General features: G+C 27.8%; 1 protein-coding gene and 1 long non-coding RNA gene across 2 annotated transcripts; one reads left to right on the plus strand and one right to left on the minus strand.

Moving 5' to 3' along the window:
• Window positions 1-9637: 9637 nt before the first annotated feature.
• Window positions 9638-10643, plus strand: LOC149513387 (uncharacterized). Its single transcript, XR_016330512.1, has 3 exons — window positions 9638-9947; window positions 10053-10199; window positions 10423-10643. It is a non-coding gene; the product is annotated as an uncharacterized LOC149513387 (long non-coding RNA).
• Window positions 10644-10872: 229 nt separating this feature from the next.
• LOC111309527 (putative F-box protein At1g32420) lies at window positions 10873-12554 on the minus strand. Its single transcript, XM_089748654.1, has 3 exons — window positions 11500-12554; window positions 11195-11304; window positions 10873-10979 (listed from the first exon to the last, which is right to left on the minus strand). The coding sequence occupies exons 1-3, from the start codon at window positions 12552-12554 to the stop codon at window positions 10873-10875; spliced, it is 1272 nt and encodes a 423-aa protein (XP_089604780.1).
• Window positions 12555-14660: the final 2106 nt, after the last annotated feature.

Raw genomic sequence — 14660 nt, forward strand, 5'->3', positions numbered from 1 at the left:
GCCCTTCAAGCTCAACTAACTCCCCGATACACTAGTTCTAAGTCAAAACCTGCACGTAATAGCCTTGGTTAACCCTAGGTGTTAAAAACCCAAGGTCATAACTAAAACCCTCCACCTTTGCACTCACCTACCCAGTAATTCTAGAAGCCTACCCACTAAGAACCATTTTTTACCATTACCAACCCTGGCTTGCACCTATACCTATCACATTCACCATTTTTCCAACACCTTCCTAGCACTCATTTCCACTATCCACCCAAGTCATCCCTAGCTTTAGTACCAATTTCATCCCTAATCCTTCTCCACAGCTCCTTTAGTACCTACCCCAACCTGAGCTTGGCACTTATTCGACCATCTTTATAGCACCCCCACACCTAACAGAGCTTTGGCACCCATTCCACCAACCTAGCAAGCGTAATCCCTAGCCCTGGCACCCATTCCACTAACCCAATAACTCTAAGGCCCTAAGAATATGCATTTTCACTAGCACCTTGGACGCATCAAGCCAGATGCTCCTAACACCTAAATAGACCTTACTAGCATAAACCCTTGTGAGCACCACCCAAGCCACCGACCAACACCAAAAAATCCCCTCACTTAGCTTTTGCTCACCATAGTGTAGACCTTGACAGCAGCAACCAAACTAGTCGCACTAACTCGACCCTTTAAGAACCACATTTTGACCATTACCAACCATGACTTACACTGTTAGCCATCCCACACACCAAGTTTCAACACCTGATTTCTTATCATAAAAACTAACAGTCTTAGCCAACAACTCCACCCATCATTGAGGACCAAACCCACTTGCCCTTACCCATACCTTTGCCAACTTACCAACCAGCCCTAGCCAATCCTTACTAAATTGACTATCACGACCATCATCCACCACAACCATTCGACACCATCCTAAAGCACAACCTTTCAACCATGCCCAAAGCTCCATTACCATGAGCTAAAACGCGTACAAAAAGAAAAAAAAATACCTACTACCAACTCAACAATCATAAAAAAATCCATAGTTCATCCCCAAGGTAGGGGAACTAAGCACCACAAAGCCAAAATACAAAAAAAAGAGGAAAAGCTTTCAGGTTGAAAAGGCTTTTAGCCTAGTTTTCATAAGAAAGAAAGGTTGTGAGTAAAAGAAAGGCATACTAAAGGTTAGGGGTTTACAATCGATAAAAAAGATGGCTTTTAAGGTTTGAGGTCGTGATCTTAAATGGCAAATCTAAAAAGATCTGGACTAATTTGAAAAAATGGGGTTAAGAATTTGAAAAAAGAAAATAATGGCTTCATTCGGGTGAAGTTTAAGCTAATTCCAACACCAACGAGTGGTGGTCAGTGATGGAAGAAGTAGTGGTGATAATGGTTAATTATCAAGTTTTGGATCTTGGCATTAAAGCTTAGCTGGGCCTTTTGTTTTGTTTGAAAAAAGTAAATTTTTTTGAAAAAAGCTATGAAATAAAGTAAATAATTTTTTTTTAGTTTTATAGTAAAGGAAGAAAGCAAGAAAATGGCATCATTTCATCTAAGTGGATCCATGTGCAACCCGACTACTTGACCTAAAATCTACATGCTTGACCCGTCTTTTTATAAGCATTTAATCAGCTCGACTGAACCACCTCTAAATAGGCCAAAACCCTTTGAATCATTTGTTTAACTAGCCTAAACCCCTAAGAACTGGTCTAAACTGCTCATAGACCATGAACCCATGTTGACTAGTCATTTTTTAGTAATTTTTTAATTTTGTTATCTTTTTTTAGTTTTTAGGTTATTTAAACTATTTATTGATGCATCTTAATATTTCAAATACCTAGAATTAAAAAAAAAAAGGAAAATAGGAAAATTAGTGTTAAAAAATTATTAGTAAATTAAAGAAAAATGTAAATAATAATATGAAATAGTAAAAATTAATAATTAAATGAAAAATTTCAATGACAGGACTTCGAGAAGTCCGAGTAGTGATTCTTAAGAATTCCTTAGGTAAGAAAAGACTTCTAAAAATTACCAAAAGTATTGAAATATTTAGAAACTCTTTTTAATACAAATATTTTTATTTTTTTGAAGTTAAACGATTTTCTTAAAAAGAAAAGAAAATACAAATATTTATAAGAGTGTACTTTTTTTAGAAAATAAATTTATTTATAGATAATTATATTATTACATGACTTTTAGATATTAATAATTTTTATAAAAGTAAACAAAAAATTCTCTAAATATAAGATCTTAAAGAAGTCTGAGTACTGATTCTTTAGAATTCTTTAGGTGAAAAAATTTACCTAAAATGCTATCAATGTACTAGAGGATTTAGAATAATTTTAAATAAAGATTTCTCATTTTTTTAATAAATAGAATAAGAAATGAATATTTAGAAAATATTATTTGATTTTAAAGTATAGATATCATAATTTACAATATGTTTATTAAACATAAATCTTGAAGATAAATATGAACCGTTGATGATGGGATTTTTGAAAATTTCGAGTAGTGATTCTTAAAAGATCCTTAGGTGAGAAAATTTTCTTTTAGTATGGCTAAAGTATTAGAATATTTTTGGAAAATTTTCAATAGGAAATGTCCTTATTTATTATTCCAACCAAGGTAAAAGAAAAAAATAAAAAATAAAAAATATTTTTTACAATAAAAATTTTTAGAAAATTAATTTCAAATATCAAGATTAAGACATTTTTGTCAAAATTAAAGGATAATACATCATTAATTGGTACTGTTTTAAATTGGCATTGTAGGAGTGTTAATCTCTCCCCATATGTAACTGACTTTCGAATCCAAACTATTTTTATAGATTAAAAAATTATCTTTTGGTAAAGTTTTAATTAATTTTAATATTTTATTAAAAATGTAAGTTTTAATTTGTGGCCAATCACACCTAACCAAAAAAAAAACGGTAGTGACTCCTTTTTGTTTTCAAATTCGTCTAGTGGCCTAGAAAACCATTACAACAATTTAAAGATTTGTTTTATTCAATTATAGTTTTTTTGTTTAAATTTATTTAGTTATGATTTATTTATTATTCATGAATATATTCATTTATATATTAATGAACATATTCATTTAATATTTACGAATGAACTTGTTTAACTTAATCGAACTGAATATGAATTAAATATGAACATCCTATCATTTAAATAAACTAAATTTAAACAAATAGAAAAAATTTCTTACTGAATACAAATTGCGCCTAAACATTCTAAAAACAAATAAACAAACCAAAGTTATACATTTGTTTGTTTATGTTCGGTTCATTTATAGTCCTATCTTTTTTGTCCATATTCAACTTTTTTTTTTCAAAATCCTTTCTCATCTCATTTTAAAAGTTTTTGGATATCATTTTCTATAAATTTTATAATTTACTAGATATGCATATATGGCAAGTTATATAACTTATCAGACTTTTATATTTGATAAATTTTAAAAAAAGTTACATTTAAGATTTAGAAAAAAATTCAATTGAGAAAAAAATCTAATATAGCAAGAATTTTTTAAAATAACTATAAGGTCATTTACAAACTAATAGACAAAAATTATGCAAATGTGAATTTTTACATTTATTCTTGATTTCAAAGATTTGAGACAAAAATTTTTAAATTTTTGGTTATCCAAATTCGACACTTTTAAAAGTTTTTGAATTTGTAAATTTTGAGATTTTAAAAACTTTACTATTTATAAATCAAAAAATTAAAAAATAAAAAAGGGTGTAAAGAAAAAAAGACAAAAAATAATTAAATAATTTTATTTAAAAATAATTTTGGAAAAAAATAGGTTAAAGAGAAAAAAAATACAAAGAATCTTTTAAATTAAACTACATGCTAAATTAGTTGTTAGGGTTAGGATTTACAATTTGCACCAACCAACACTTCCGCTCTTCTCAATCTCTTACTTTCATATTTTAGTCTTAGTAAAGTTTTTCTTGCACCAATAAAAATAGGGTTAGTTTTTTTCCTTATATTATTTTATTTTTCTAAAGAATGTTGTAGACACCCTATTTGGTCCAAGCCCAAATCTATTGGGCCTAGGTCAATAGAGTTTAAATAGTTAGACCCAAGTAGTCATTATTTTATGATTATTTGTTTATTATTTATTTATTTATTCATTATTTTAATATTTGGGTTTTTTTATTATTATTTATTGATTTTTTTTGTTTATCTTTAATCTTTTGTTTAGTTTTTTATTTGATTTATCTTTAGGTTTTGGTATCATTAAATTAGAAGATAATAATAATAATAAAAAAAGGTTAAAAAATAAAAAATAATTCAGTCGTGAATTAGGGTTGGTATAGTTATAGATGGATTTAATCTAGGATAAAAATGATGTTTGTGATAATACAAAAACTTTATCAAAGGTCGAGGCACGGTTAATCAGAAGCTCTTCTAATTTCTCTCTATAAATACACACATTAATCAAGCAAACGAAGAGACACGAAAAATAAAGAGATTAGAGATAGTATATAAAAAAAAGCACATGCAAAAGCAAAAGTTTGTTGGGAGATTTTTAGGTTTAAAAAGATTTTTTTGGAAATTTTCTAAAAATTTTCAGATTTTGGTGGAATTTTTCACTAACTTACTAACGAGATCCCTAATTTTCGACAGGTTCCCAGTTTTAACATCCATTTTCTAGAAACTAATAACTTTCAGCTAGATTTTGATAAACAACCTATATTCTGATGAAAATTCTCAGCATCTGATGAAGATTCAACTGGTGTTCTTAGAGATTCTAGAAAGAAAGAGAGAGAAAAGGGAAGAAGAGAGAAAGGGAGCAAAGGAATTTTGAAAGAAAAAAATAAATTTTAGCTTTTATAGCCAATCAAAATGGCATTATTTTGAGGGTTAAATGGCCCTAAGATCAGCGTGTTTCCATTCGAGCTACCCAACCCAAGCACTCAACCTGTCTTTGACCTATGGACCCATCCTTGCCTTGAGCCAAGTTGAGCCGTGAGCCACACCATCCCAGCTGCTTCCCCTACCTAAAGTCGAGCCGCATTGCAGCCACTAAAATCGAGCCATTTTTGTTTTTTAGGTATTTATTTATTTTTAAAGAATTGTAGCATGATTAAATTTTAGGAAGATAAAAAATAAAACAAAATAAAATATTTTTTTAGAATAAATAATAATTATTCCTAGGTGAATTTTTAAGAAATGGTAAATTTTTAAAAATTTCAAATGGTAAATTTTTAAGAAATTCCTAGGTGAGAAATTTTTTCTAAATTTGTCTCAAATGGTAGAATAATTTAGATAAAGTTTCAATAATAGTAATTAATATTTATTTTCAATTAAAAAAAGAAAATAAAAAAGAAAAATAAAAAATTAATAAAAATTTTAGGATTAAATACTAATTATCCAAGGATGAGGCTCTTAAAAATTTGGAATGGTAATTTTCTAACAAATCTCTAAGTGAGAAATTTCTCTAAAGTTGTCCCAAATGGTGGAATAGTTTAGATGAAATTTCAATAAAAGTAATTATATTCTTTTCCAAAAAAACAATTTTGGTTAGAAAATATTTGACAATTATCCAAGGATGAGAATCTTAGAAATTTCAAATGGTAAATTTCCTAAGAAATCTCTAGGTGAGAAATTTATTTAAATTTGTTCCAAATGATAGAAGAATTTAAATGAAATTTCAAGAAAATAGTTGTCATATCATTCAAAAAATAAAAAAAAAATTTTAAATTGATCAAAATTGTGAAAAATTTAGAAATAAAAAATAAAAATAAATTTCGATGATGAAATTCTTAGTAATCACAAATGGTTGATTATTTAAGAAATTTTTAGGTGAGGAATTTATTTAAATTTATCCTAAATGATGGAAGAATTTAAATGAAATTTCAAAAAAATAGTTGTTCTATCATTCAAAAAAATAAAAAATCAAAAAAAATTCTAAATTGATCCAAATTGTGAAAAATTTAGAAATAAAAAAATAAAAATAAATTTTGATGATAAAATTTTTAGTAATTGCAAATTGTTAATTATCTAAGAAATTTTTTGGTGAGAAATTTATTTAAATTTGTCATAAATGGTGAAAGAATTTAAATGAAATTTTAAGAAAACAGTTGTCATATCATTTAAAAAAATAAAAAAAAATGAAAATTCTAAATTGACTCAAATAGTGAAAAATTTAGAAATAAAAAAATAAAAAAAAATTTGATAATGAAATTCTTAGTAAATGTAATGATTGATTATCTAAGAAATTTTTAGGTGAAAAGATATTTTTAATTTTAGCCCAAATGGTGGATGAATTAGATATATTTTTAATAAATAAGAAACCAAAATATAAAAATAATTCTGTCATGAATTAGGGTTGGTATAGTTATAGATGGATTTAATCTAGGATAAATCTAATGTTTGTGATAATACATAAACTTTATCAAAGGTGGAGGCACAGTTAATTAGAAACTCTTCTGATTTCTCTTTATAAATACACACATTAATCAAGTAAAACAGGAGACACAAAAAATAAAGAGATCAGAGATAGTATAAAAAAAGCACACACAAAAGCAAAAGTTTGTTGGGGGATTTTTAGGTTTAAAAAGATTTTTTTGGAAATTTTCTAAAGATTTTCAGATTCTAGTAGAACTTTTAAATAACTTTCTAATGAGATCCCTAATTTTCGGCAAGGTTCCCAGTTTCGATGTCCATTTTCCAAAAACCAATGAACTTTTAGCCAGATTTTGATAAACCAACCTATATTCTGATGAAAATTCTCAGCATCCGATAAAGATTCAACTGGTATTCTTAGAGATTTTAGAGAGAAATAAAGAGAAAAGGGAAGAAAAAAGAAAGGGAGCAAAGGAATTTTTAAAGAAAAAAATAAATTTTAGCTTTTATGGCCAATCAAAACATTATTGTTTTGAGGGTTAAATGGCCCTAGGATCAGTGTGTTTCCATTCAAGCGACCCAACCCAAGCACTCAACTCGTCTTTGACCTATGGACCCATCCTTGGCTCGAGCCGAGCCGAGCCATAAACTACACCATCCCAGCTACTTTCCCTACTTGAAGTCGAGCCACGCCACAACCACTGAAGTTGAGCCATTTTTGTTTCTTGGGTATTTATTTATTTTTAAAGAATTTTAGCATGATTAAATTTTAGGAAGATAAAACAATAAAAAAAGTAAAATATTTTTTTAGAATAAATAATAATTATCTGAGGATAGAATTCTTAGAAATTTTAAATGGTAAATTTCTATGAAATTCCTAAGTGAGAAATCTTTTCTAAATTTATCTCAAATGGTAGAATAATTTAGATAAAGTTTCAATAACAGTAATTAATATTTATTTTCAATTAAAAAAAGAAAATAAAAGAGAAAAATAAAAAATTAATAAAAATTTTAGGATTAAATACTAATTATCCAAAGATGAGGCTTTTAAAAATTTGGAATGGTAATTTTCTAGGAAATCTCTAAGTGAGAAATTTCTCTAATGTTGTCCCAAATGGTGGTTTAGAATAAATAATAATTATTTGAGGATAAAATTCTTAGAAATTTCAAATGGTAAATTTATAAATTTATAAGAAATTCCTAAGTGAGAAATTTTTTCTAAATTTGTCTCAAATAGTAGAATAATTTAGATAAAGTTTCAATAAAAGTAATTAATATTTATTTTCAATTAAAAAAAGAAAATAAAAGAGAAAAATAAAAAATTAATAAAAATTTTAGGATTAAATACTAATTATCCAAGAATGAGGCTCTTAAAAATTTGGAATGGTAATTTTCTAAGAAATCTCTAAGTGAGAAATTTCTCTAAAGTTGTCCCAAATGGTGGAATAGTTTAGATGAAATTTCAATATAAGTAATTATATTATTTTCCAAACACAAAAATTTTTGGTTAGAAAATATTTGACAATTATCCAATGATGAGAATCTTAGAAATTTCAAATTGTAAATTTTTTAAAAAATCTCTAGGTGAGAAATTTATTTAAATTTGTTCCAAATGATAGAAGAATTTAAATGAAATTTCAAGAAAATAGTTGTCATATCATTCAAAAAATAATTAAAAAAATTTTAAATTGATCCAAATAGTGAAAAATTTAGAAATAAAAAATAAAAAAAAATTTTGATGATGAAATTCTTAGTAATTGCAAATGGTTGATTATTTAAGAAATTTTTAGGTGAGAAATTTATTTAAATTTGTCCCAAACGATGGAAGAATTTAAATGAAATTTCAAAAAAATAGTTGTCATATCATTCAAAAAAAATAAAAAAAATAAAAAAAATTCTAAATTGACCCAAATTGTGAAAAATTTAGAAATAAAAGAATAAAAATAAATTACGATGATGAAATTTTTAGTAATTGCAAATTGTTAATTATCTAAGAAATTTTTCGGTGAAAAATTTATTTAAATTTGTCATAAATGGTGAAAGAATTTAAATGAAATTTTAAGAAAATAGTTGTCATATCATCCAAAAAAATAATAAAAAAACAAAAAAAAGAAATTCTAAATTGACTCAAATAGTGAAAAATTTAGAAATAAAAAAATAAAAAAAAAATTTTGATAATGAAATTCTTAGTAATTGCGAATGGTTGATTATTTAAGAAATTTTTAGGTGAAAAATTTATTTAAATTTGTCCCAAACGATGGAAGAATTTAAATGAAATTTCAAAAAAATAGTTTTCATATCATTCAGAAAAAATAAAAAAAATAAAAAAATTCTAAATTGACTCAAATTCTTAGTAAATGCAATGGTTGATTATTTAACAAATTTCTAGATGAAAAGTTATTTTTAATTTTAGCCCCAAATGGTGGATGAATTAGATATATTTTTAATAAATAAGAAACCAAAATATAAAAATAATTAAATCTCTTTCTGACAATGAAGACTCCTCAAGAAAATAAATAAGATTCTTGAATACTCTTAAGGTGATGAAGTATTTTTAGGAGTTCTGTCAGATTGATAGAGAATTTTAAAAATTATTTTCAATATTTAACATTAAAACTTAAGACAATTAGAATCAAAACTTTTGGATAAATTTAAAATAAAAATGGTACCATCTTTCGAATGGGCTATAACCTTCCACATATGTAATCGAACTCTTGAATCTTGTTCTGATTAGAAGACCAAAATCTCTTCTTTTAAAGATTCTTAGTCAATCTTAATAGTTCTTTAAAAGGATAGATTAAATAGGTGGTCAATCATACCTAGAAAAAAATTTTATTGGCGACTTCATTTATTCAGTCTAGCTATAGATTTTCGAATTTATATGTTACGACAAATGTTATTTTCTGTTCTTTTCAATTTGATCCTTGCATTTGAAAAATGCTAGCTTTGTGAATCATTTCGTGATTGCCCTTTGTTTTTTTTTTCTTTAATTAGTCGTTAAGATCTAGTTTATATGATTAGATGATAAGTGGGTCAATAATACTTTCTCTTTTCCTTTTGTTTCTTGTGTGTTTGATTTCTGGTGTGTTTGGTTGTTAATAAAGTTGTGGAATTTATGGGTCAAAATGTCTTTAATTAACTGTTTGGTTGTTGGGAAAATTATGGAAGAAGGAAATGGAATGTGAGAAATTTATTATCGTAGTTGTTGTTCAGGATTTGTAGATAGAAACTTACGAAACGATGGTTAATGAACTTTTGAACCATTGGGTCGGGTTAGGTTATTTTTATTCGCAGACCTTTTACTTTTTTTGTGATGCATATGTATATTGAAGATTGCTGTTGTGCAAAGGAAATTCATTTTTCGTTTATCCAATTTGATTATTTGGCTTGGTAGATAAGCCTTTATAAGGTGATTTGTTGTGTTTTGGGGAAATATGCCGACAAAGTGCGAGTTTTGAGCAGGAAGACTCATGGAATGGGAGCTGGTCGTAAGTTGAGAACCCACCGCAGGAGGCAGAGGTGGGCTGACAACGCATATAAAAAGTCCAATCTGGGAAATGAATGGAAGAAACCATTTGCTGGATCATCACATGCCAAAGATATAGTTCTTGAGAAAATGTTAGAACTAAGTTATGCTTTTGATGATGTTTTAAGGGTATTGATCTAGCAGATCGCGCTTGAATTTGATGCAGAACTTGACAATTTTGTTACTGGCATTTGCAGTGGCATTGAAGCTAAGCAGCCTAACTCTGCTATCCGAAAATGTGCTCGTGTTCAGCTGATCAAGAATGGGAAAAATTGCTGCTTTTGTACCCAATGATGGTTGCTTAAACTACATTGAGGAGAATGCCAGTTATACACAATTTTCTGGTTTTTGTCATAACTCTTCTGATCTTTGATGCATGTTTTTGTCTTTGGTTAATGTTTATTGAGTAAAATTTCATTGAACCATGTTCATAATTTCTCAGTCTTTGGGATGTTTTGTCTACTGGTATGATTTGTTAGTTAAAGAAAATTGAGAAAAGCTTGCTGTAGATAACAGGGTCTCCCTTTAAGTGTTGTCTAATGCCATGCTTGGTTTGATTTGGTGCAGGATGAGGTTTTGATTGCAGGATTTGGACGGAAAAGGCATGCTGTGGGAGATATTCCCGAAGTCAGGTTTAAGGTTGTTAAGGTATCTGGTGTGTCTCTTCTAGCTCTTTTCAAAGAGAAGAAGGAGAAGCCAAGGTCTTAGGATTACTGGAAGAGTTTAGCTTTCATCATGGTTTACCAAATTTTTGTTTTCATCAAAGTGGTAGTGCTTGGGATTTTGAAATGAAGAATTTTGTGAACCATGTTTCATTTATCATCTAAAGTGAAAATTTTGATTAATTGAGTGATTTACAGCTTTTCAACTCTGATGATATCGTGGATGAATGCATGATGTAGGCATGCAAGTATTGAAATGTTGCTTGTAGTTTCCTGCATTTGGCATAGAATACTGGTATGCAATAATCAACTAGTAATTTGTAAAACATTGCATGAATCTCCTCAAATCATTGCTTTATAAAGCTGCAGGTTTCAGCGCAATGGTTCGTGTCTCTTCAGGTGAGTTGACCCTGCCGGATCCGGGTTCAAATTCAGGCTTGTGTTTAAACTTAGCCTTATCCACTTTTACCATAGAAAAAAAAAAAAAAAAGAATCACTGCTCTCTAAAGGGTTGGCTGTTATTTGATGGTACCAGTAATAAAAGGTTCCAGTTGAAAGGATAATCGAAAGAGATGAGGTGGATCATTCAGCTATTTTAAACTGAACATTAAAATTTTTCCTCCATGCATCGACAAGTGCTCAAATTTGTTTTGTTGCTTACATTAGGAACAACCTACTTTCACCACTAGGCCAGAAGTCGTTTTTTCTTGTAAAAATCCGTGCGTACAACCCATGATCCAAGAGGTTCTGTATAGCAAGGACATGAAAAATGAGAGAAGGATACACCCTGTTGCAATGAAATAACTGAAAAACCAAATGTACTTTCCAAAGCAAAGGCTTATAAGTCAGAAAATCTTCTTTTACTAACCAAGCATAAACATGTCCTTAACAACAATTTGAGAAAATTGAAAACATTGTATAAATCAAAACAAAGAACTCACAATCTTTTGATAATAACAAGACTCTCCTCATAATTGTGAACCCGAAGAAGATCTTCTCCACCTTCTTGACTTTAATACCAAGCTCGCTGAATTCCTCATTCTCAAGATCATAAAGCAAGAACTGTCCACTTCCAGATTCTACGAATACCTTACCATTGATCCAAAACCCGAACATCCTTTCAACTTCTAAAATAGGTTCAATCTTCAAAAGTTTGGTCCACTGCCCATCCTCATTCAACACCCAAACCTCATTACTTTTTTCACTTTTATCCTTCATCTCCGTATCCCAGAAAGATATACGATCATGCAATGGAAGCAGCTTCCCACTAGATTTAGGACAAGGTGACTCCATCAATTGAAAAACTTCAGTGCTCAAATAAAATGCAAGGATCTTACTATCAGAGCCAAACTTGCTCATGTTCCAGTAGTAAACACCATTTACACATGCGTTATCGGAGCTGCAACAAATACATAGGTCTTGTAAGAACTGAACATCTTCCTTTTTCAATACTCTCCATGAATCGGTGCTCATCCTGTAAACAGCATAGCGAGGTGGAGGTGGTCGTACAATATTCTTCTCTAAATCCAGATAATACTGCATATAAATCACCTTGTAATCATTGGACAAAGGATCCAATCCAAATCCAAGAATATGTGTATAAGTTTCTGCCTTTGGTGGAATGTTTGGATTACAATCAGGGAGAATCCTAAATTCTCTTGTGGCGGGATTCCATGGAGTTATGCCAGAATTGTTTTCATCACATAAATAAATTAAACCATTATCCACACGTAACTCAAAAACATAGAGATCAGCAATATGTGAGGGCAACTGTTGATGCAAATCATGGTAAGAAACAAGGTTTTGATCAACAAACAAACGCATAAGAATATTATCACTGTTGTCATCGTGATAATGAAAAAGAAGAAGCTTATTCTTCTTGCTGATGCTAAGATGGTTAGAAACAAAGCTGGGATTTTGAAAGAGATTACACCATGTTTTTGCCACACACTTGAAACGAAGGATAGATTTGACAGGCAATTTCAAGAGAATTTCAGTCAATATATATGCAGGCCAATCCCCAATGCAAATCGCCATTAATCCAACCTTATTCTTTCTCTATATCTCAATGTGCCACCAAATCCCAAATTGAAAATTGAGAGAATACATATTGTTAAGTTTAACTGATAACCACAAAAGGTTTTTGACAATCAATAAAGGAATTTATACTTAAAATTTGTTACTACTTGGTAAAATTTCGTAAAATTTTTTTTATCAAAAATGAATATCTAAAAAATTTATTAATTTTTTAAAAAATTTATACACTTGATTTATGTATCAAGAATTTTCATTTTATTGATTTTGATTTTGATTTTCAATTTTAATTTTTTAATTATTTTTAATATAAAATTTTATAAATTTCACTTAGAAAACGTTTTATAAGTCTTGTTCTTAATAAGAAGGAAATGTTAAGTTGTGTTAAAAAAAATATTTTTTTTACTTTTTTTATCCTTAATGTGAACCAAAAGTTAGAGGTGTTATTGGTATGACTGAATCGGGTTTGAATTACTTATATTTTATATTAATAATTTATATATTTGCTTAGATTTGGCTCAGTTTGATATTTTGGTTTTAAAATTTTCTAAGCCCAATCCATGATAAAAAAAAAATTGAAGTCCATCAATTAAGTTCAATTTATATAATAAATTTTTTTTTTTTAAAATAAAATATTAAAATAAACTTTATATATATTTATATAATTATAATAATTTAATTATATATATATATATATATATATGCAATTCAAACTGGATCTAAACTTTAATTTTTGTGTTCAAAATCCAACTTAAAATTTAAGTACATCTAAAATTTTATTCAAATCCTCAAAATCTATAACATATGAGGGAACTTTTGAACCTAAACTGGTGGCTTGGCTTTTGACTAGGTCTATTAATGATCAAAGGGTGTAAAAATAAAGCTAAGTGAAAGAGTTGTCTTGCATTTCTTTTCTTTTTTTTTTTCTCTCTTACCATTTTTCATCCTTTTCTATTGATATATTTTATGTCAATTTCTTTAATATAAATAATCTCTGGTACTTCAGTAAAATTAAAATTATTTTTATTTTAATCAAATATCATTGGTTATGGTATGCTTACTTTTTTATTTGATTTTGATAGAAATTTTGAAAACTAAATAATCTAATTCTCTTCCATAAATCAAACATTAAAACAATCAACGATTTTAAAATTTTTTCTAACCTGAATCATCTAAGATCCTATTTAAATTTTATATATTTAACACTTTTGTCTTTATTGTCCATCAATAGATATATATATATATATAAGTATATGATTAAAGAAAATAATATCTTTAATTTTACATAATTTTTATATATTAAGAAAAATTTTATGCTTTGTATAATTGTCTTATGTATAAAATCTCATATTACATTTTAGCATAAAACCAAGAATCCGATTTTGTTGAGTTAAGAGACGTATATATCAAGATTGTACATATGATTTTACCACTATGTAAAAAAACACATTATTGAAAGCAAAGAAAGAACATTTTAAAGTTTGTCATACCAAAAATGGAAGAAAAGAACATTATTGAAGTTGCCAAAGTAGGGAACACGATTGAAATTAACATGAAAACTTGCCAAAGTAGGGAACGTGATTGAAATTAACATGAAAACTATGTATTTTTCGGTAAATGTCAAATATCAAATACAACCTCTACACTCAATCTAATCTACTTGAGAATAAAGTCTACCAAATTTAATCGAAGTACCAAATGAAAAAAACCATTCTTTACTTAACTGTTAATTGTGCATTAAAAAATAGTGATTCGTCCAATTTTTAATTACTTTTCAATTAAATATTATTTTTAAGATAATTTTAAAATATACCTAACATAACTTTTTCTACTAATTATTATTATTATTTTTTATTCACTAATTTGTTTTAAATAAGAGTTTAAAACAAAAATAAAAAATATATGATACATAACTAAAAGTAACGATCATTATAAGTGTTTTCTTTGTAATTTTTCATTCATAATAATTTCTAATTTTCATTGATAATCATTATTAGTGATAGCATTCTTGCATATTGTAGAGTCAATCTTGATCTATTAGTTTATCAAAGACCTCGCATTAGGAGTTAATCTAGAACTATTAGTTGATCAAAGACCACGCATTACTAA

Source organism: Durio zibethinus, chromosome 19, assembly GCF_047325235.1.
Source record: "Durio zibethinus cultivar Kanyao isolate XHJ-2024 chromosome 19, ASM4732523v1, whole genome shotgun sequence".
NCBI classification, from domain to species: domain Eukaryota; kingdom Viridiplantae; phylum Streptophyta; class Magnoliopsida; order Malvales; family Malvaceae; genus Durio; species Durio zibethinus.

Excerpts from the sequence above, each read along its gene's own strand:
- LOC111309527 (XM_089748654.1), bottom strand. The coding sequence starts at position 12,554 with ATGGCGATTTGCATTGGGGATTGGCCTGCATATATATTGACTGAAATT. Across the intron at positions 11,305-11,499 it reads GTGGAGAAGATCTTCTTCGG|GGTGTATCCTTCTCTCATTT; the intron begins GTTCACAATTAT and ends TCATTGCAACAG. Across the intron at positions 10,980-11,194 it reads CTTCTGGCCTAGTGGTGAAA|TGGATAAGGCTAAGTTTAAA; the intron begins GTAGGTTGTTCC and ends CTATGGTAAAAG.